General features: G+C 42.4%; 1 protein-coding gene across 14 annotated transcripts in view; it reads right to left on the bottom strand.

The window, feature by feature from the left end:
• Positions 1–24,316, bottom strand: part of STS (steroid sulfatase) — a 352,626-nt gene that overhangs the window by 169,438 nt on the left and 158,872 nt on the right. For all 14 annotated transcript variants that reach the window (XM_063635331.1, XM_055269311.2, XM_063635339.1 and 11 more), the window contains one exon: positions 6,761–6,920. In XM_063635331.1, the coding sequence (XP_063491401.1) occupies positions 6,761–6,920 (160 nt within the window). The remainder of the gene's footprint in view (positions 1–6,760; positions 6,921–24,316) is intronic.

Below are 24,316 nucleotides of genomic sequence, written 5' to 3'. Positions count from 1 at the left end.
GGTGGCGCAACCATAGTTCACTGCAGCCTTGACCTCCTGGGCTCAAGCGATCCTCCTGCCTCATCCTCCCAAGTACATGGGACTGCAGGTACATGCCACCATGCCCAGCTATTTTTCATTTTTTTTTTTTTTTTGGAGAGATTTGCCCAGACTGGCCTTGAACTTCTGGCTTCAAGCTCTCCTCTGGCCTTGGCCAAGATTAGTACTTGATAACTGAAATTGATCATGATTACAGGAAAGGGGGATTTAACTAAAACAAAATAAGACTCCAAGTCTCATAATTATTTTTTCTTACTTAAAAATGAAATATTTGAGGTTTTTTTAAAGGAGGGGCACAAAGTTTATTCTGCAAACTTATTTTTCTTCCAATGTGGAGAGAGACTTTTTTTTTTTTTAATATCCAACACCTAACGTGGTCCTTCCTAGAGGCAGGCCATAAATCATGCTGCTATGGAAAGCCACCATTTAACAGTGCTGCAGAAATATGGTCTGTCAAAGGAAGCCTCATTTCTGCCATGAAAAATGGAAAGTGACCCTGTCAAGCTAAACTTTTAAGTGGTGTCTAAGCTATCGAAATATTTGGGGTTGTCTTAAACCACTTGTGGGATTCGCAGTTAACCATGGCAATAACCCAGAGAATAGCACATTTCCATTAATGCTGCTAGTACAAAAATGCTTTTAGAATGTCGTGTTCTGGGGGAGATGGGCCAATTCACTTTCAAAGTGACCCAAAGCATTGCTGTTTTCTCTGGAAACAGTCTAACGGGCTTTTTCTTGCAAACTAATTCAAGTTTTTGTAGCATGTTTGCATAACAGCCAATGCTAAAAAAAACCGGATGTGTTTTCTGTCCTAGTGCCCTCATGGCTCTTGGTGGAAAAGGGAGTGTTTGGGAGTGTTTTTAATTTGGAAGGTGAAATTATTCTCCTTGGGTTCCTGACTGACAATGATAGTAGCGTTATTAACAGGTTGTTTGCAAGGCATCCTTGTGTCAAAATTTCAGGTCAAGTTAAATACCATACAGACAATTTTTACATAATTAAAAAGGGCATGTTCTGGAAACCTTCCCTGAACCCTATTGACATCATTCCTCCAAGAATGTGCTGTGCTCTCTCTCAGCTCTGAGGCTTTCAACATCCTCGTCCCCCCACGTGGAATGTCCTTCCCAGGGGCCCTTTGCCTGGCCAACTTGCCAGGCCAAGGACTGAAGGATCATAAGAGAAAGAAAAGGTTTGGGGTAATACAGAAGTTAAGGTCTTGGAGACTAATAGAGAAGCTTATTTGGGGCACAATATTGGTGAGCAGCTTATTTGATATACAAATGACAATGATTTCAATGTAGACAGTCATAGTTAAGGAAACATCTTTAGGAGAAAGTACATATATCTGTAATAAATTAAAGGGAATCTTAAGTATTCAGAAAGTTATTATCACAATTCAGAAAAATATGTTTTCATTTGTAAACATTAAACCCTCTGCCATAGTTGAACAGAAAGCAAGATCAGTATAAGTGGTTACACACACAAACTTGGGGTTGTTCCCATGAAGAGAGTCACCTTTAATTCTGCAAAACTGATGTAAACCAGATATAGCTCACTGACTTTTTCATCTGTATTACTCTATTGAAAAGGTCTTCTCTAGTGGCTCAGCTATGTCAGCAAAAGTTACTGGGAGAAGTCAGCTAAATCCATTCCTTGTCTCCATTAGACAAAAGTGTGTTAAGCATGAAAGCATTAATTTGTTTTTGTAACTTTAAAAAATGAAGTCAAATTTTGTTTTAATTATGGACCAGAAGCTCCAAATATTTCACCTCTAAAATTTGATTCTTGAGGTTGCCAGCACTCTGTTTCCTTGCATCCCAGCTGAAGGGTCTATGGTTAAAATATTGATGTTTTCCAAAAGGTGTAACCAACTATGGCTTGTTGCTATACTCTATTCTCTATTACTGATGTTAATACCTTGTTAGGAAGGGGCATGATCATACTCCTACTATGGCAATATTGTATCTGCTTGCAAAGATGAGACCCACAGAAATAATTTTCATGTTAATGAATTAATACATTTAAGTATTCGATTCTTCTTTTTTCGTAAGCCCTTGTTGCTGCCTTTTGTAACACAAAAGGTTGTCCTCCGTTTATTTCCAAAATCAGCTTATTTGGAGACCTGGAGGGAAATATTTTTTCTGAATATCCCAAGGGTGATGGACACTGAAATTTCTTCTGATAAGTCATGCCACTGAATGAAAATGAATCGCTAATGTGCATATGAAGGAAAAATTCACTGCCAGAGAGAAATCCCACAAAAGCACATCATAGGGTTGAATTAGAGAACTATTCTCACTGCAGTGTTAAGATGCTGCAAAACAAAAACAGAACAACAACGACAACAACAAAAATCTTTCCTGTGTTCCTCTGGACTACCTTTCTTTTGGCTTAAGTAGAAACCTTGGATCCACGGGCTTCTGATCTCCCACCATGCTTTGACTGGCCATGAAGGACTCCCACTAGATCCAAAATGCTTCCTGAGAATTACAGGACAGTGCTTGAAGAATGGAGGTCTGCTGAACAGAAGTTATCTTCTTCAAACAAAATGCAGAAAGAAGCAAAGGCACTTTGTTAAGTGCTCATCAAACAGCTTGGGTCCAACCCTCTGAATGAGTTTCTTCTCCTGAGAAATGCAAATTTAATATCTCTCTAGCAGGAAGCTGAGAAAGCTTATTTGCACCACTCTGAGCAGGAAGGAGTTAAGGCTATTTTCTAAAGGGCAGACATCTGTGTATCACATTTATAGATGGATATAGATGTAAGAGTATTGTCTAGATGCTTTTATTGAAAAGTTTTGATGGGATTTTCCATTATAACAACATTTTCCATAAAAGAGCAATAATAAATTTTAGGGTAGGATTTCTCAACGTCAGCACCGCTGACATAATGGGTAAGATAATTCATCGCAGTAGGGGTCTGTGCTGTGTGTTGCAGGATGTTTAGTAGCACCCTGAGCCAAGACAATAAAAAATGTCTCCAGGCATTGATAAGTGACCCCTGGGGGAAAACACTACTTTAGATATTCAAAGTCTTCTGGACAAATACATAAGAATATTACTGGACCTGGTTGGCAATATGCTGTAAATAAGGTACTGTGTGATAATTCTATTCCCATAAGGCACTTGGAAGCACATTTCTGTTTTCTAACCTGTGCTGTCTCTAGGATGACGAAGGCATTTTACAGCTGGACTAGTACCAGGAGCTAGGACCTCAACACAGAAGCAATATCTGTGGTTTAAAACCAGGTCAACTGGCCGGGTGCCGTGGCTCATGCCTGTAATCGCAACACTCTGGGAGGCCGAGGTGGGTGGATCACCTGAGGTCAGGAGTTCAAGACCAGCCTGGCCAACATGGTGAAACCCCATTTCTACTAAAAATACAAAAATTAGCTGGGCGTGATGGTGCGCAACTGTAGTTCCAGCACTTTGAGAGGCTGAGGCAGGCTGAGGTCAGGAGTTTGAGACCAGCCTGGCCAACACAGTGAAACCCCATCTCTATTAACAATGCAAAAAATTAGCCAAGCATGGTGGTGCACGCCTGTAGTCCCAGCTACTTGGGAGGCTAAGGCAGGAGAATTGCTTGACCCTGGGAGGTGGAGGCAGAGGTTGCAGTGAGCCGAGATTGCATCACTGCACTCTAGCCTGGGCAAATGAGCAAGACTCTGTCTCAAAAAAAAAAAAAAAAAATGAGGTCAACAAGCACCTCTAAGGTCCATGAAAGGAATCAGAAACAGAGGGGAATCTTCAATATTGAGAGTTGGTTCTACTGATGACACAAACCCACACACAAAATACTTGGGTCTTCTAAGAGGGAGGCTGTTATCTTCTTCATTGAGCATATATAAGAAACACAGATTGGCCTCCATCAGCCTCAGACTAGAGTGGCTAGAAGGTAGAAGCAGTAAGATTTCCCTTTATGAATCTTCCTCTTTGCCTCTGAACTTTTTCCTTACCTTGCTTTTCCCCCACTGGGTAGAAAACCATTCCAAGATATTATGAAAGCGAAGAGCAGTGATGGTTTTAACATTATGGGTCATGAGAGACAAACGTAACAAATGAGATTGCCTGAACACTCTGTTCTAGCTACTTGAGGAAGTATTAAGCTTTATTCCAAAAGTAAGAACTACAGCCAATGAGGAGGTGAAATAGAGAATGGGATTTTTGGCTTTATATAGGAAAAACTTTCTGTGAGGCACTGCTGCCACGTTTTCCATCACTAGAGTGGAAAAAAAGAATAGTTTGGCTGGAGTAGGAGATCTTACAATTCCCCTTTTGGCCTCAGACTCTATGATTTTATGACCTCGGATGAATATTAAATGTGGAAGAGGAAAGAACTGTACTAATAATGTACACCTGACTACTCCCTCAAAATGACAGGCAAAACAAGAAATGGCAAACATTCATGCCTTCTTTGTACTGAACGTTACAGGCAAGGAGGTTTTTAATCCTCCTATTGATCCTGTAGTCAGTGATATTATTGAACTCATTTTCCAGAGGAGTGAAGGCCCAGGAAAGTTCAACGCTTACCCTGCAGTGATGACAAGAATATGAACTCAGCTGGCTCAGTGGCTCAAGCCTGTAATCCCAGCACTTTGGGAGGCCGAGGCAGGAGGATTTCTCAAGACTTCAAGACCACTTTGGCAACATGGTGAAACCCTGTCGCTACCAAAAATACAAAAAATTAACTGGGTGTGGTGGTGCATGCTTATGGTCCCAACTACTCGGGAGGCTGGGGCGGGAGGATCGCTTGAGCTTGGGAGTAGCAGGTTGCAGTGAGCTGAGATCGCACCACTGCACTCCAGCCTGGGTGACAGAGTGAAACCCCCATCTCGAAAAAAAAAAAAAAAAGAAGAAGAAGAATATGAATTCAACCAGTGCAGGTCTAGAATCTCCACTCTTAGCCATAGCACCTGCTAGTCTCAAAGCGTGATCCAGAGACTCTCTGGGACCCTTTCAGGAGGTCTGCAAGGCCAATGTTATTTTTGTAACAATAGGAAGGCACTCTTTGTCTTTCTCACTATCACCCTTTTAGGAGTGTACAGTGGACATTCCTAGTGGCCACAGGGCAAATGATGACATCATCGATGTATTAGCCAATGGAATGTGAGCTTGGGGTAGTTTGGTGCCTTAAAAAAATTTCATTTTTTATTACTAATATAATAAGCATCACTCGATACAATCCACATAAGGAAAAGATCATTGGGGTCCTCAATCATGGAAGAATGAAAAGGGGTTTTGAGACCTCAAAGTTTGAGAATAGTTGAGCTGTCAACGCTGCATTTCTCATTGGTGTGTGTGTCAAGGAAGGGTGTATACTTAAGCAGAGTTGAAACCAGTAAGGAAACAAGGTCTAATACAGCGGGAAGGGAGAAAACCCATCTCTGGACTTGCTTTGGCAGCACAGCTGGTTTTGTCTTTCCTTTCCCCTTTCCTCTTCCTTCTCATTACGGCTGAATTTAAACAAGATTTGCAGCCGCCTGCATGACATTTGCCTGGTCTGTCACCAAACTAATGAAAACAATTAAACAGTGTGCTTCACTTAAAACTCTTCAGATTGGTAATAACACTTAGGAAGAAACCACTGGCAATGTCATATGAAGTCGTATTTAAATTTAAGAGAAAGACATTTCATTTAGAACTTCTCAGTGAAGACATGCTGGGAAATGGGGCCTTAGCTGGGGAACCGTCTGCATTTCTCACTGTTACAGCAAACGGCTGCTGAGTGTGGACAAAGGAAAAGGTGTGGGATCCCAAAGTCGGAGGTCAAAGAGGTTGTGGCCCAGCTGCACAATGGCAAGCAATGGTGGGGTGAACAGACGAGAACAATAGCGTCAGCAAAATGCCAAAAGACCAAGGCTGAATTAAACACCACCCATCCACATTCCTGGTCACTAAAAACCTTCAGTGCCTCTGAGTTTATTTCCCCCTGGATAAAGAGATTGGCAGAAGGGTTTTTACATTGGCAAACCCACCAGTAAGGTCCCAGACTGGACAGAGATAACAAGTCCAACTGGAGGCATCGTGACACTCCAAACCAAGGGCCTCAGCAGCGGCCTCAGTGCAGAAGTTTTCCTTTGACTTTCTCCTGCCCTCCTGTCTCTCAGTCCCACTCTACCCCAAGGCACCAGAGAAACTAGAATCCCTCTTCCCCAATGCAGGTCATAAGAACCAAAACCCCTGATCTCCAAAGCCAGCATCAAACCTAAAAATATGACTCCAACTTTCCCCCTGCCTTTCTGTGTAAAAACTGCCCATGAATAAATCCTCTGACCTACTTTGTTTGACTGTAGGTCATAAGACTCCCGTTCCAGAGAGGGCCCTGCCCCATGCCCAGAAGGAAGGAACACTGCTCAGAGAGTCCAAGAAGCGTCTAGATAGACAGGCCTAGCTGGGTTTCCCCACTCAGTCCATTAGCATAAGGTCAGACCTTTCCCTCTAATCCTACTTCTACACACTGCCCATACTTTGCTGAACCACAGCAAAAAAATGAACAATTTCCCCTGTATCTTTGGATCTTCCTTCGGAAGCCTGCTGTGTACACATTAAGTAAATGTATATGCCTTTTATCCTATTAATTGACCTGCCTCAAACCTGTGATTTTCAGGAAAACTCCAGGGGGCCAAAGGCCTTGGTCCCCACACCGTTATGCAGGCAAACCAGAGCATATTGGGCTGTGAAATCAGAGCTCGACAATACCAACCACCCTGGCATCAGAGTACCTGTCCCCAGGCAAGGGTGCTCCAGCCAGCTTGGCTACTGTAGGAAATATGTCCATGTTGCTAGTGGGCTCATCAATCTTCTGGCCAGCCTGTATCACCCTGGGCCAACGAACGATGCCTGGAACCCGGATACCTCCTTCCCAGTTGTTTGCTTTTCCTCCTAAAAGATCAAAAAAGAGGTAAGAGGCAACAGGGAGATTTCAATGCTTTCAATGCTCACTTCAATGGACTCTTTCGTGCTCAATGTAGAAGAACCAACTGCTCTAATTACATAGATTCCATCCATGAGTATTCCATGAGCAATATAGTATATGTTGTATTGAAAAAAGGAATACATATGATACAGTCACCACCATGCGTGACATGGTCAGCATTATATGGCATCTTGAACAAAAACTTTGTAATCAGAGGGACTCAACACAACAAAGATTTGAGTCACCAAAGATTCAAATCAATGACTCTGGAGTCAGGGAATTCAAGTTCCATTTCTACTTTACACCAGCTGTGGTAGGCAAAATAATGGTGCCCCCAAGTGTCTGCATCCAAATTCCTGGAGCCTGGAGCCTGGGGAAATGGGTATTTTGCCTTATATGGCAAAAGGGACTTTAAGCATGTGACTAAGGATTTTGAGATGAGGAGATTACCCTGCATTGCCTGAGTGGATCCAATGTAATCATAGGGTTGTAAACCAAAAATAAAATTCTAAGCCCCTCGACTAATAGAACGGACCCCTCCCCTCAGCAAAGGGCATTCCAAAGGTTTAACCTGAAACACTAGTTCAGTCTATGATGGAAATAGAGGATTGGGCACGCCTCATTTTACCCTCCTTCCTTTGTAATTCAGGTACAACTGACCAGCATTAACATTAAAACACAGACCTTAAGACTGACAAAACAGACTGTTTGTAGCAATAAGATACCAACAGGACAGACAGCAGGCCCTGATAGAAGTGGAAGTGGTTTACCCCAAAATATATTTCTTTGACATACTTCAAAATAGCCCCACAAAGCTGTCTCTTGTGCAGAAAATCTACATTCTGTAGACAATCTCCTTCTCTTTCGGGGTCTTTTCCCTGACCCAGGAGAGAACTGACCAAGAGTCTGGTATCTTTTAAAGTCTGATAAGAAACACGTACAATCTATTCTCTCTGAAGCCTGCTACCTGGAGGCTTCATCTGCATCATAAGAACCTTGGCCTCCACAACCCCCTTACTTTAACCCAGACACTCCCTTCTATCCACTGCAGGTCTTTAAATCAACTCTTTCAACCAACTGCCAATCAGAAATTCTTTGAGTCCACCTATGACCTGAAGCCTCCTCACCCCCCACCCCCCGACTTTGACTCATGCTACCTTTCCAGACTGAACAATGTACATCTTACATGTATTGACTGATGCCTTATGTCTCCCTAAAATGTAGAAATCAAGCTGTAGCCAGAGCAACTTGGGTACGTATTCTTAGGATCTCCCAGGGCTGTGTCAACTTGGCTCAGAATGAATCTCTTCAAACGTTTTACAGAGTCTGACTCTTTTTGTAGACAAGGTCCTTTCAAGGGAAAGAGGGAGTCAGAGATGTGGAGGGGTGTAATCACAGACAGAGGCTGGAAGATGCTATGCTGCTGACTTTAAAGGCAGAGAAGGGCACCCCAAGCCCAGGAACGCAGGCAGGCTCTAGAAGTTGGATAAGGCAAGGAATAAGATTCTCCCCTAGAGCCTTCAGCAAGAAACATAGCCCTGCCAACACCTTGAGGACCCATTTAATTCATGGTTATTCCCAAAGGAAAATAAATCATTCTACCAAAAAGATACCCGTACCTATATGTTCATTGCCGTACTATTCACAATAGCAGACATGAAATTAATCCAGGTGCCCATCGACAGGGATTAGATAAAGAAAATGTGGCACATATACATCACGTAATACTACACAGCCATAAAAAAGAACAAAATATTGTCCTTTGTAGCAACATGGTATAGCTAGAGGCCATTATCCTAAGTGAATTAATGCAGGAACAGAACATCAAACACTGCATGTTCTTACTTATAAGTGGGAGCTAAACATTCGGTACTCATAAACATAAAGACGGCAACAATAGACACTGGGAACTACTAGGGGGGAAAGAGGGAGGAGGTCAAGGAGTGAAAAACTATCAGGTACTATGTTCACTACTTGGATGACAGGATCATTAGAACCCCAAACCTCAGCATAACACAATATACCCATGTAACACACCTGCACACGTACCCGCTGAATCTAAAAATTAAAAAAAAAATCATGTTGTTTTGAGCCACTAAATTTGTGGTCAATGATTACAACGGACATAGGAAACAGATACGCCAGCCCTTTGTACCTGAGAAAATAGCTTCAGCTTTCTGTATCTCATATTCCCACAATGTTTCCACGTGAGTATTATATGGAATGATTATCCCAACTGCCAAGCTCAGTGCCTGCAAGAGAGGCACAAAAAATGGCTATTATCTTCGTTGGTATTATTTTATTACCAGGATGGCTCTTACCAGGAGAGTTGAGGAAACAGGCTTTGTGCCTATGAAGCACTTAGAATATAATTAAATACAGCATTGAAAGGGTACCAGCAGAGGCAGGAAGGGTGAGTTCAGAGTGGATCAGAATGTCAGCAGATAATCTCAGAAGATGGTCACTGAAGGAACTAAAATATTTCACCCCAAAATACTCTTCTTTGACATATTTTGAGATGGATGTTCGGAAGGTCTGCAAACAGAAGCAGCCCTGCAAAACTGTCTTTTGTAGGGGAGATTTGAATCTATAGAGAAAATCTGGCTGGGCGTAGTGGCTCACACCTGTTATCCCAGCACTTTAGGAGGCCGAGACGGGTGGATCACCTGAGGTCAGGAGTTGAAGACCAGCCTGGCCAACATGGTGAAACCATGTCTCTACTAAAAATACAAAAATTAGCCAGGCGTGGTGGCGCACGCGTGTAATCCCAGCTACTTGGGAGGATGAGGCATGAGAATTGCTTGAACCCGGGAGGTGGGGGTTGCAGTGAGCCAAGATATCACCAGTGCACTCTAGCCTGTGTAACAGAGTGAGAATCTGTCTCAGAAAAAAAAAAAGAGACAGAGAGAGAGAATCTGCATTGAGGCAGCCAGGCTTTCTCTGAAGGCCTCCCTTGTCTGATCTAGGAAAGATGAACTCAGAGACACACACCTTTAAAGGTCTGCAAGAAACATTCACCATCTCTTCTCTCTGTGGACTGCTACACAGGAGGTCTCATCTGCATAACAAGACCACCTCTGCTAGCCAGGCGTCCTCTTCTCCCCTCTCCTAACCTGTGTTGCCAGGAGGCAAGGCCCCATTCTTTCTGTAACCTCAAGATGGTGTAAAAGCATCAACCATCTAGCCATTTCTTTGAGATCTATTTTGTAAGGCTCCATGCACGGTAATAAATTTGTATGCCTTTTCTCAGTTGCCTTTGTCAGCTGATTTTTAGCAAACCTTCAGAGGGCAAAGGGGCAGTTTTCCTGTGGCCCCTATATGACCAACACCTCCCATTGAGGGATGGAGACCAAGTGCTCCAGTACAGGGCTCAGACAGGCCAGGGCTGAGGTCACTCCAGCTGGGCAGGTGATGCATTGCTGGGGGAATAAACACTGCTTCCTCACCCTTTATGACAAAGAGAGCATAGGGCTAAGTGGCACTGAAGTAGCCATCAGGAATTTAGGCTGGGGACAAAGGGAGTGGAGTTGAAGTTCAGCTACTCCAAAAAGAGGCTGTTTCAGACAATTGGTGTGAAGCATTAAACAGACAGTTAAGTGAGAATGAAGCCAATGAAAAAATGCTCATTCCTTGCAGGAATATCATGCGTGAGTCAACTGGAAACAAAGGCCACTTATATTTAGGGAGTAAATTACTAGAGACAGAGGTTTCAGGGGTCCTGAAGCAAATCTCCATTGTTAAAAGCTCATCTCTCTCTCTTGTTTTTTTTTTGTAACCTTTACAGGAATGCCTCCTTTTATTGCACTCTGCTCTAGTGTGTTTTTCAGATGTTACATTATTTATCTATGTATGTATTTGTTTATGTATTTATTTTTATTTATTTTAGGTTCGGGGTACATGTGCAAGTTTGTTATATAGGTAATCTGCATGGCTTGGGAGTTTGGTGTGCAGATTATCTCATCACACAGGTAATCAGCATAGTACCTGATATTTAGTTTTTCAATCCTCTCCCTCCTCCCACCCTCCACTCTCAAGTAGGCCCCACAGTCTGTTGTTCCCTTCTTTGTGTCCATGTGTACTCAATGTTTAGCTCCCACTTATAAGTGAGAACATGCAGAATTTGGTTTTAGGTTCGTGCATTAATTCTTTTAGGATAGTGGCCTCCAGCTCCATCTACATTGCTGCAAAAGACAGGATTTCATTCTTTTTTATGGCTGCATAGTATTCCATGGTGTGTATGTACCACATTTTCTTTATCCAGTCCACTGTTGATGGGTATTTTGGTTGATTCCATGTCTTTGCTATTGGGAATAGTTAAAAGCTTATTTCTTACAGCTGAAGACTGTAGTCTTCTCAGCAGGCTCTGACCTTTACAGACATTCAGACATTGTATATGCACAGTCACTTCGGGGAGATTCCTATGGAAGTTCACGTCATACTTTGTAGTTTCTGTGATGGCCTCCTAAGAAAGTTAAAACTCTTCCCCTTATTTTATCCTTTCAACATCACTTGAAGGTAATTCTCTGACAGATACTGTGATTCCTGCTTCACAGAGATCACAGCCAACAAATGGGAAGTTTAACTACTTTGCCATAGTTCATTCAAGCAGTTGAAAGCAGATCTTTGGGAGGAATCTCAACGTGTGAATCACAGTCTAGTTTTCCTTCTGTTCCATCTAACTCATAAAGTTTTCACCTGCTTATCCTGCTACTCGATCAAACTCATACCATCTTCACTTTAAATTTAACAACAAAATACGTGATTGCTATAGAACAAAAAAGGGGTGGTTTCATTAATGGTTTAGATATACACATATTGCCCCCTTGTTTTAAATAAAACAGCATAAATAAACGGGAACAAAAACCAAACTATTAAATCAGGAAAAAGCACCCTCTAAAAGTTAATCTTCTAGATGCAATGTGGCATTGTGTATTGATTCTGAAACAGAGAAAGGGCATTAATGGGAAAGCTGGTAACATGTGAAGGTCAATTTTGACAAATACACCATAGTTGTGTAGGATGATAAGATTGCAGATAGCTGGGTGAAAAATATACCTCTGTACTACCTTTGTAATTCTCCATCAATCTAAACTCATTCATAACATTTTTATATTTTATATATATATAAAATATATATAATAAAAATATAGATATACATAAAAAATAAAAAATATATATAATATATATATATATAAAATAGTTGCACAATCTGAGGCTGAGAGAACTTCAGTTATGTGCTGATGGTCACTTATTTAGTAAGCGGTAGAGTTACAGATACAAATCCAGGTTTGTCTGACTGACTCCAAAGCCTGTGAATTTAAACAGTTCTCCAACATCACTTTATCATTGCAGCAAGAGCACTGGTGCCAAGTTGCCTATGTCCTGAGAGAAGAGGATCACACCATATTTGTAAACCACATTTAGTTTCTACACCCTATGTAGAAACTCAGAAAGGTACATGTGAACAGTAGAATTAAGGACTGAGGCACCGAGCGAATTTCGTACCCTCCCAGGAGTTGATCTGTACATCATCTTTAAGGTGAAAGGCAATGTCTGAGGATGGTTTACTAGGGGCTCACTAGGGGAAGCCAAGGGATGCACCTGGCTGTAGAGCCACGTGAGAGAGTGGCTGAAAAACATGGCCCTTAAACAGCAAATAGTGGCTAGGTGCAGTGGCTCATGTCTGTAATTCCAGCACTTTGAGAGGCCTAGACAGGTGGGTTGCTTGAGACCAGGAGTCCAAGACCAGTCTTGGCACCATGGTGAGATGCCATCTCTACAAAAAAAAAAAATAATAATAATTTTAAAAAATAGCCAGGTGTGGTGGCACACACCTGTAGTCCCAGCTACTCAGGAGGCTGAGGGGGGAGGACTGCTTGAACCTGGGAGCTTGAGGCTACAGTGAGCTGTGATTGTGCCCCTGCACTCCAGTCTGGGTGACAGAGAGAGACGTCACGTCTTAAAAAACAGAAAACAAAGCACATAGTTTCACAAAAATCCACAGGCACATCCAATGCCTGTGTATTTTACAACCCAAGTGCCAGTGATCTATTCCCCTCTGAGGAATTTGCTAATATCCCAGAACTCCAGGTGATGGAAGAGACATCTTATGAGAACATGGCTTGATGTATAACCACTCTGAAAACAAAACAAAATAAAACAAATCTCCTGCAGAGGCCCTGGAAATATCATAGCCTGCCAGAGATTCCAGATTCCCAAAGGAGCCCCAAGCCACAAATGGCCACCTGGTGGCAATACTTCTGCTTAGGTGCAAAGAAGTACCTTAACCCTGCTCAGGTAAGATGCACAGAGCACCTCTATTGCAGGCACGGGACTATGGGGGCAGCTGTGCCTGTAGCCCCTAGATCTAGCCACCTACTGACCACCTGAATGGTAGCACCAGGCATGGTTTCATCTGCAGCTAGTGTTAACAAATTGTCAAACTCGAGAAACGATCTGTTGGAAGCTCTGAACCCACTATGTGGAACATCACGAGATTCCCATCTTGTATTAATAGTTCTGAGTCTATATTCAGGTCCTAAAGAAATGTACCCATAAACATAATCTTGTGCAATTTTCTAAAGCTATAAAGGGAGAGTTTTTACAACAGTCATGGCAAAAAAATGTTTAAAAATTTTTTTAACAGATGATAAACACATCCGAGCACACACTGCCTATGGAAAAACATGCTGGAGGAAGCATGATCACACATTTGCAGGCATGTGTTGATGAGCAAGTGCCCTTGCTTGTCAGATGGTGTAGCTTTGAGTCTCCTTCCTCCTGCGATATTGTGTGGAAAGCAAGATGCGCCAAATGTGTCTGTCAGGCTGAAAAAGCACCGAAATCTGCTCTCTCGGGCACCACTCACATTATCATCGAGCAGAGTTCAGAGGAACTCAGAGGGTGGACACAGGATGCTTCATTCATTCAGCAGACATTTAATAAGCAATGACTTGCTATGATCAGGATTAATGATGGAGTTTCACATGTTCCCCAAACCATTCAAACTCGTGACTTTATTAACTCTTGATTCTCACCATCACTCTGCAAGGCAAGTAACCCATTTCACAGCCAAGAAAACTTTGGCAATGGTTACACAGCCAGTAATTGATGGTATTAGGTATAGTTCTAGAACCTGTCTTGCCAAATGCTAGGCTTTACTGATTTTCACATCCCCAAATGGGACACAAAGATATACAATGGAGATTACGCCCTACAGAAACTCACAGCCTCAAAAGATAGCTCAGATAATACCCACTGAGAACTCTGACTGTATGCCAACAGAATCCCAGAGAGAACACAGTGAACAGGGACCTTGCCCTACAGAAATTAAAGGTCTCAAAAGACAGCTCAGATATATCCACAGGCCAGGCACAGTGGCTCACACCTGTAATCCCAACACTTTGGGAGACCGAGGTAGGAGGATCACTTGAGGTCAGGGTTTGAGACCAGCCTGGGCAACATAGTGAGACCTAGTCTCTACAAAAAATAAGAAATAAAAAAGTTAGCCAGGCATGGTGGTGCAGCCTCTAGTCCCAGCTACACGGGAGGCTGAGGCAGGAGGATTGAGTAAGCCTGGGAGGTTGAGGCCATAGTGAGCTGTGATCATGCCACTGCACTCTAGCCTGGGTGACAAAGTGAAACCCTGCCTCAAACAAACAAAGAAACAAAAAGATATGCCCACAGATAACTCTGATTAAACACCAACAAAAATCAAAAGAAATGTCTTTTACCTGGGCAAACCTGCCCTGTGCCAATAGATTTTGACTTGGGTTTTGAAGGAGAAATAAACTTAGGAAAGTTGGAGAATGGGATATGGGGGAAAGAAAAAAAAACAGGTGAAGGAGTATGAATTATTTTTTCTGAAAATTTATGAGCAGAGAAAAAGCCATGGTCTAAGTTTAAAATTTTGTAGAGTAATTGTCCAATTCACACTTTTAACATCTTGATGGCATGTTGTGATGATGTTCTCATCACAGAAGGATGATGGCTGTTACTCAATCTCTCTAGGCAAGCGTAGCAAGGATTCTTCTACAATTTACTCAGACTCTTGTTAGAAACAGCTGTTTGCAAACCAGGCTTCTATTTTTGTCCTTCTGACTGCTACCACACAGCAGGTCAAATCACTTTTAATGGCAAGAGCATATGCTAGTCATTCTTATGCTTGATCTGGGCAGAGTTTTATGAAATATTCTGTTTTTCATTTTTCTCCTCAAATCTTCCCATCTGAGATAACACTAATTCTCTGAATTGAGGCAAACCCCGTTGAAGCGTGTGATGATAATTCACATGAAATGTTTTCTCACCCAAGATGCTACATTTTACACTCTCCTTGATTTATTCATGCCAAAGACTAAAACCCATGAATTGCAGATGGGAAATATAACAATATTTTTCAGGTTTCACCGACGTATTACCCACCTATTATGAAGGCAAAAATAAGGAACCTGGTGATATCAGTTCCTAAATAGCATGTCAAGAATTGAAGAATATCCTTAAAATTAATTGACACAGCTCAAATGATTAAGAATGACTCCTCAAGCAATACGTCCAACTGCTAAGGAATCTAAGTCAAGGGTTGGCAAACTTTTTCTCTAAAGAGCCGGATAGTAAATATTTCAGGCTCTTTGGGTGGCTTTCTCAACTACTCAACTCTGCTGTTGTAATTAAGGAGCAGCCAGGAATGAGACATCCACAAATGAGCACAGCTGGGTTTCAATAAAACTTTATTTAGAAAATCAAGGGCTGGTTTGCATTAGGCCCACATGCTACAGCTAGGCCAGTCCTGTTCTAATTTACTAAATTTTGATTTTTTGGGGTGGGGTGAGCCCACCAACTTGGACCTTACTCCATAATATTAAATCCTTCAGCATCGGGGGGAAGTGTCACAGCAACGTCTACTAACATTTTTCTTGTCACTTAATTGAACTCCTACTTAATATTGTCTGCAAGAATGAAAAACTAAAAAATATATCTTACTCTGGAATGCGAAGCTAACCATGTCCTGACTGGGGTCCACCTTTCCAATATCACACCTTGGTTGAGCTGAGTCCCACGAAAATGTCCTGGTCAACAGCTCATCCTCTGCTCTCCGGAAAGTTCTGCTGCTCCTTCTTAATGGTTGCTCTGCCAGGGTTTGACCCTGGGATGGTTAATATTGAGTGTCAACTTGATTGGATTGAAGGATGTAAAGTATTGTTTCTGGCTGTGTCTGTGAAGGTGTTGCCAAAAGAGATTAACATTTGAGTCAGTGGGCTGGGAGAGGCAGACCCACCCCCAATCTGGGTGGGCACCATCTCATCAGCTGCCCATGTGGCTAGGATAAAGCAAGCAGAAGAACGTGGAAGGACTAGACTGGCTGAGTCTTACAGCCTACATCTTTCTCCCATGCTGGATGCTTCCTGTCCTTGAACATCAGACTCCAAGTTCTTCAGCTTTTGGATTCCTGGGCTTACACCAGTGATTTGCCAGGGGCTCTCAGACCTTCGACCACAGACTGAAGGCTGCACTATCATCAGCTTCCCTACTTTTGAGGTTTCAGAACTTGGACTGCTTCCTGGCTTCTCAGCTTGCAGACAGCCCATTGTGGGACTTCACCTTGTGATTGTGTGAGTCAATTCTCCTAATAAACTCCCTTTCATATAGACATCTATCCTATTAGTCCTGTTCCTCCAGAGAACCCTAATACAGCCCCCACACCCAAATCATTTACAAAGCTCCTTAAAAGCCCAGATAACAAGCCTCTCCGATTTCATTAAGCCTTCTATGATCACGTATTATTTTCCTACTTTCAATTTCCACAGTATTTTTCAAGTTCAAGTTTATGGGACATATGACAACCAATTCTATGCATGTCTCATTCCAACAGGATCAACAGTATTTGAGAACAAACTGTCTAATGCACTGTTAAATCAACTAAAGTAATAGTGAAATCCCTTCCAAATAGATGGTACTCAATATATTTTGTGAAACAAATGAGATAATGAATTAATCAATGAAGCGTATTGCTGTGGGAAAAAAACAGAAGCCTAGAGGTGAATGTGATTACAGATTCCTATTTCTAACCTCTTCTGGTCTCTATTTTGCTAAATGTTTCATTTCCCTAATACATTGCATTCCTAAAATTTTCTCCACAAGAGTCATATACTAAACAGCTTGACCTTTGACTATCAAAAGAGAAACTCTCCCTGCATGTCATCAAAGAAAATGAGCCCATAAGCATGAGCTATGCCCACTCCCTGCCCTCACAGAGCCCAGTGTACCCACCGTGGCCACATCCTTCTCACTTTCCCACCTCTTTGCTGTCCCAGAATCCCAACCTTTCTCTCCCGCAGAGAACGCTCGACCACACAACTTCAATCTTGCCCATCTCAAAAGTGAGAAATTCAAGCCTCCAATGATGGTATCACAATCTCCTGCCTGTCCATGTGACTTTTTCAACAACAGGTGCAAGCTCTGCCACATTTAACTGTGTAGTATTAAGGTCATACATTTTGTCAACTGAAGCCAGTGCAATCAAATCACTCTGCCTGTGGCAATGCCTGAGATGGTGGTGATCCAGCAGTTGCATTTTCTGCTGAAGTGGACAGTCCCAATCATTCCAAATGGCCCTTCCATTTTCAGGGTGTTCACTAATGTTAACCCATCTGTCTGGTCCCTACTCCCAGCTCAGATAACCCCCAAGGCAGAGCTCAATGCCCGGACATGATACCAAGTCTCCATCACCTGACACTGTCAGTCCTTGCTCACACTTTTTTTTTGAGACAGGATCTCACTTTGTTACCCAGGCTGGAGTGCAGTGATGCAATCAAGTCTCACTGCAGCCTCTACCTCCCAGGCTCCACTGATCCTCCCATCTCAGGCCTCTGGAGTAGCTGGACTACAAGCACATGCCATCACATCTGACTAATTTTTAAATCTGTTTGTCAGAGATGGGGTCTAACTATGCTGCCCAGACTGGTCTCGAACTCCTGGGCTCAAGCGATCCTTCTGCCTTGGCCTCCCAAAGTGATGAAATTACAGGTATGAGCCACTGCGCCCAGCTACATTTTCATCCCTAGGAATACTGAGCTGCTTTTTCACTCCCCATAAGTATTTCACACCTGCCTACTGTGTACTTCCCACCCGTCCTCTGCTAGCCAACAATGCAAAACGTCAACCTGCAAAATGTCAGCTCCTCCTGGAAGGTTCTCTGAATTCCCAAGTTGGGCTAACTGCCTTTACCATTCTTTAACAGTTCCCTTACCAGTACATTACACTGAAGTGGTCTCTTATATCTCTATCCTAAAAACTAGTAGAATTTAGAGGCATTCTGTCTTTTAGTAGAATTTAAGCTACTAGCTTCTAGTAGAATGTAAATTAGTAGCAGTCGGAGACCCTTTATTCTTTGCCTTTATACCCTATCAGCTAGCCCTGTGCCTGGCATGTTCTATAGAATCAATATATAAATGCATGTCGGTAAAATTGAACCAAATGCATGAACACATAAACGAGACTGATGTGATCTTCTTTCAAAGGTGAAAAGCCTGTGGATACCTGCTGGAGGACTAAATACTGACACTAGCAGGAAGGGGCAGCTTTGCCTACTCTTGGAAAGCCAATGACAATGTTTGCCAACATCATTTGAACATAACTACCTTGTAATAATCTACTAGAGTCAGTCGCTACTATTTTTCTCTCACAATAAAACTATCAATTGCTCTCAGAAAGCTGTGTTATTGAATGACAGAAAGAGGTGTCAAAATCAGTGACTGTAAGAAGCAACTCATAAGTGACATGGACTCAAGCCACGTGTTTGGAATTTGGCCTTAAGGTAAGGAAAAAATGCCCGAAGAGCAGTGCCTTCCATGCAGCCATCAGGGAATTTTAAAAGCATTTCTCTGCACATGAAAAAAAAGTCTATATTCTTGAACACCCTGGAAAATATGATCCCCCACCCCCACACTTCTGCAGAAGCCATCTATAGAGTTAATTTATCCATTCCATTGACATTTATTACTTGCCTGTAGGCAGAGAGAAAGGGAGGAAGAGCCTCCTTCAGGGTGACCTTGACTTGGGAGAGGGATGGAAATGAAGCCAGACATATGAGTTTAACTGTTCTGTTCTGAGAATAAGGAAAGCTTGTAGTATGAGGAAAAGGCAAACAACTCTAAACTCAACTAAAAGAAAATCTTAAGGAAGCTATTCTGGTCCCATCTAAGGGATATTTTAGGAGAAAGGGAAGAAATAGGGAGAGAAGGAGACAGAAGGAAGAGAAATCTGAGAAGTGTTCACTATTTGTATTAGTCCATTTTCATACTTCTATGAAGAAATATCCGAGACTAGGTAATTTATAAAGAACAAGTTTTAATGGACTCACAGTTCCACATGGCTAGGGGGCCTCACAATCATGGTGGGAGGTGAGGGAGAAGCAAAGGCACGTCTTACATGGCATCAGGCAAGAGAGTGTGTGAAGGGGAACTGCCCTTTATAAAACCATCAGATCTCATGAGACTTATTCACTATTACCAGAACAGCACAGGAAAGACCTGCCCCTATGATTCAATTACCTCTGACCGGGTGCCTCCCATGACATGTGGGGATTATGGGAGCTACAATTCAAGATAAGATTTTGATGGGGACACAGCCAAACCATATCCCTACTCATTCAGTAAGTTCTTATTGAATGCCTACTCCATGGTTACTCAAGGCACTAGGACACAGTGGCGAATGAGGCAGCCCAGATTCCAGCTTCCATGGGAGAAGGACTATGAGCAAATAAAATAATAAACAGGTAAGATATCAGAGATGCAAGCAATTAGAATAAAGTGGTGGGAGGAGACAAGGACTTTTGATTTGGTGGTCCAGGGAGACCTTACAAAGACAACATATGAGTGAAAGATAAAATCCATCCAAAGATGAGATGAAAGGATGAGTTTCCAACACAAAGACTCTAAGGTGGGAACAAGATGAAGGGGTTGGGGGACCAAGGAAAAGCCAGGAAGAGAGGAGGAGAAAACTGTACAGCTGTGGTGCAGACTTCACATTGTATTTTCAGTGGATGAGAAGATATTGGAGTGGTTTTTTGTTCTGTTTGTTTGTTTGTTTGAGACAGGGTCTTGCTCTGTTGCCCAGGCTGGAGTGTAGTGGTGCAATCATAGCTCACTGCAGCCTCAACTTCCTGGGCTCAAGCGATCCTCTTACCTCAGCCTCCTGAGTAGCTGGGACTCCAGATGTGTACCACCACCCCTGGTTAATTTTGTTTTTTAAATTTTTTTTTTTGTAGAGACAGGGGTCTCACTCTGTTGACCAGCCTGGAGTGCAGTGGTGCAATCATAGCTCACTGCAGATTCAAACTCCTGGGCTCAAGTGATCCTCCCACCCTAGCCTCCTCAGTAGCTTGGACTACAGGTGTGCAACACAACAGCCAGCTAATTTTTACATGTTTTTTGTAGATACAAGGTCTCACTATGTTGCCCAGGCTGGTCTCCGACTCCTGAGCTCAAGTGATCCTCCCATCTCAGGCTCCCAAAGTGCTGGGATTACAGGTGTGAGCCACCATGCCTGGTTGATATTAGAGTGTTTGAAGAAAGGAAAAAAGCCATGTGAAGGTGGAGGCAGAGATTGGAGTGATACATCTACCAGTCAAGGAAGGTTAAGAATTAACGGCAGAACAACAAAAGATTCTCCCCTAGAGGTTTCGTAGGGAGCCCACCACTTCCAGCACCTTGCTTCCAGACTCCTGGCCCCCAGAACAGAGAGAAAACAACTTTCTGCTGTTTTTAAGTCGCCCAGTTTGTGGTGCTAACAGTTATGTCAGTCCTCAGAAATTCAGTAGAGTACATTGACATTATGTTTATGAAAGCTCACTCCAGTGTCTGGGTGGAGAATGGAGTGTGAGAACAAAGAATTAGGGAGACCACCAAGAAGCACACTGGAGAAGTCCAAAGGGCAGACCACAGTGGCCTGGACAAGATGGAAAATTGATACAGCTGACAAAAGATGACCAATGTCAGATAAACTTAGAAAATAAAGTGAATAGGATGTGATTCCAAAATATGGGATACATAGGGGTTAAAGAGAGGCAAAAGAAAACAAGCCCATCAACTAGCAAATATCGTAGCACTGAGGTTCAGTTACGGGGTAAAGCATTCAATAAGATCATGCAGATTTGGGCATGTGTGGGCTTGGGCTAGCTTGCATTTGATGTCTAGCTTGCATCTTTCCGAGATGACATGCCTACTGAGCTTCCAGGTCGTGTGGCAAGTGGGCAGCTGGACATAGCAATGTGGACCTCCACAGCAGGGTCCCGGCTCTGTATGTGGGATGCCCTGCAGTTAGATGTCATATGACGTCCTGGATTTGGATGACATCAGATAGGGCAAGCGTGAAGATAAAGGGAAGGAGGCCCAGGACAGAGCCCTGGAGGTCTCCAACATTGAGAGGTGGATCAGGTGAGAAGCTGCTGCAGTGAAGGTTGAGAAGAAACTTCCATGAATTTGTTTGCAACTCCTTATGCAAAGAGAGGCTCAAAGGCTTAGAACCCTGATTCAGACAAGTGAAGCTAGGGCTGGGGCCACTTGCTCCTTCAATAAGAGAACTGCAATTTGCAGGACTCTTGGCTTGAACTCCTTTCTGTTCTACTGCCTTGACACAGATACAAGTGCAGAATGAAGCGTCTTCTCAAGACTCACCCACCAGGCTGATCCAAATAGATCCAATACCTGTCCAGGGTGCAGGAACATAAATTGAGAGCCATACACTAAATTTCCTAGAAAGAGTTAAGGATTGCATAGAAATCTTAAATCCTCTATTAGTTTCAAGCAATGGTTTCTACTCCTAAGGTCCCAAAGAAGCAATGTGAACATTTTCAAATGTCAACAGCCTTGACAGAAAATTTTACATTTAACAGCTACAAAGGGTCACAGGCTATGGGATGTTCAGTGGTTTACTTATTTATCTTGCTGTCTATGAAAATCATAATCACATGGTATGGAACACAGTCAAATTAAGTGGAAGCCCTAATGGAGACAATGATTTCTTAATTATTAAATGGGAAGATAAATTATTCCTTAGAAAATTGGTTTTATTAAGTTGACACAATCATTCAAAGTATGTGGACAATAGAAGAAAATTTATTTTAGAAGGATCTCAGAGGGAAATATTTTAGGAACTACTCTATAAAGGACTTACTGCCAAGATTTCTAAACTTTGACCAGAATTATACCCAAAGTATACATTTGACCCTACCCTTATTTCCCAATTTCCCTTTATGCTAGAACATTTTGACAAAGACAAAATTTACCCATATCCAAACCTAAACAGAATAATCATCCTGCAAAGTCATTTCCTTAAAGAAATGAAACAGTCCTATTATTACTCCCTCACCCCTGGAATATTTGATAATTGTTTTTTAAATGTAGACTGCAGCAGACATGTAATGTACCTCTTATTAAAAGGAATAACCTGTTGAATTTAATGGAAGGATGATTTAATCCCAGCCATTCTACCAAAGTAGCCCATAGATTTTTTTTAACAGGAAGTCTGGTATATCTTATTTTATTTATTTATTTATGTTTAACTTATTTTAGGTTTGGGGATTCACGTGAAGGTTGGTTTGTTACATAGGTAAAGTCTTGTCTTGGGGGTTTGGTGTACAAATTATTTAATCACACAGGTATTAAGCCTAGTACCCAATAGTGATCTTTTCTGCTCCTTTCCCTCCTCCCACCCTCCCCTCTCAAACAGACCCCAGTCTCTGTTTCCTTTTGTGTGTTCATAAGTTCTCATCATTTAGCTCTCACTTATAAGTGAGAACATGTGGTATTTGATTTTCTGTTCCTGCATTATTAGTTTGCGAAGGATAATAGCCTCCAGCTCCATCCAAGTTACAAAAGACATGATCTCATTCTTTTTTATGGCTTCATAGTATTCCATGGTGTATATATACCACATTTTCTTTATCCACTCTGTCATTGATGAAGCCCATAGATTTCACTAGGGAAACAGATTTGACTTGGGAATACAGTAGAATCATTAAGTTCAAATACCGAGACGGCTCCGCTGCACTATAGCCTGGGTGGCAGAGTGAGATTCTCTCAAAAGGAAAAAAAAGAAGTTCAAATAGCAAAGTCCTTTGAAGGGTTTTGATGGACAGTAGAAGTCATGATTGTTTAGAAAAGGATGCTATTTTAAACAGGGTGTTAAATCCTATGATTTCTCTGTGTCTGCATAAACCACAGGTATGTGTTTGAGTTTGCAGCTCTAGAGTACAAGGTATCTTGACACTCAGAAGCCTACTTCCCATAACTAGAAGGAAACCCCATCTTCCTTTTAGGGCATTGTATTTTAACAATGTTTCACTGTGAACTTGATTTCAAATAAGTTTGACAAAAGGATAATACTTTACAATAGAGCGGTGGCTGAGACATTAATCATGTTACACATTCATGATATCTCTAGCATGCAAGCAAAACATTTCTAATACATCGAATACATTTCTTTAAAAAAAAAGAAATTCATGGAGTAGCTCCTGACATGCTTGCAGGGTTGTATGATAAAACTGAGGTTCCCAACCATTATTCAAGACCCTTGGCTGGGCGCGGTGGCTCACGCTTGTAATCCCAGCACTTTGGGAGGCCGAGGCAGGCGGATCATGAGGTCAGGAGATCGAGACCACGGTGAAACCCCGTCTCTAATAAAAAATACAAAAAATTAGCCGGGTGTGGTGGCGGGCGCCTGTAGTCCCAGCTACTCGGAGAGGCTGAGGCAGGAGAATCGCGTGAACCCGGGAGGCGGAGCTTGCAGTGAGCTGAGATTGCGCCACTGCACTCCAGCCTGGGCGACAGAGCGAAATTCCGTCTCAAAAAAACAAAAAAGACCCTTGAGGCTCCCTTTCTGATCTATACCTCTTGTGTCTCTGAACCCTGGTGAACTATCTGTGCAAAACGTGATGCAGCTCCTTCTCTGTCCCATGAAGCTTCCCCGGGATTGTCAGTCAGGGGTCCCCTCTCCCTGCCCTGAGGCTCTACAGCCTTCCATATGCAACTTTCTTAAGTAACTATTACTCTCCAGCCACTTCTAGAATTGTGATTGATGTACACGTCTCCTCCTCGGCAGCTGCTAAGCTATTTTGGAACTGAACAGGCACTAAGAGAGAGAATGAATGAATGGATGAACTACAGCGTGGAATGCAGCCTGGAACTCCAGTCTTTAGGGACGCTGGCATCTACAAAATGAAATAAAAACAACTCTCTCCACACAGGTTATAGCCTTGTGAAAATAAGACTGAAACACCAATGAGATGGAGCAGGGACCCCTCTTAGGGGCCTGCTGGACTCCCCCAGGCAGGGAAATAAGGAAAAATCTTGAGTTCCTTCAAAGA

Source organism: Symphalangus syndactylus, chromosome X (genome assembly GCF_028878055.3).
Source record: "Symphalangus syndactylus isolate Jambi chromosome X, NHGRI_mSymSyn1-v2.1_pri, whole genome shotgun sequence".
Classification (NCBI taxonomy): Eukaryota; Metazoa; Chordata; class Mammalia; order Primates; family Hylobatidae; genus Symphalangus; species Symphalangus syndactylus.
The sequence above is the reverse complement of the archived record's forward strand: the minus strand, read 5'-3'. Positions and strand labels throughout refer to the sequence as shown.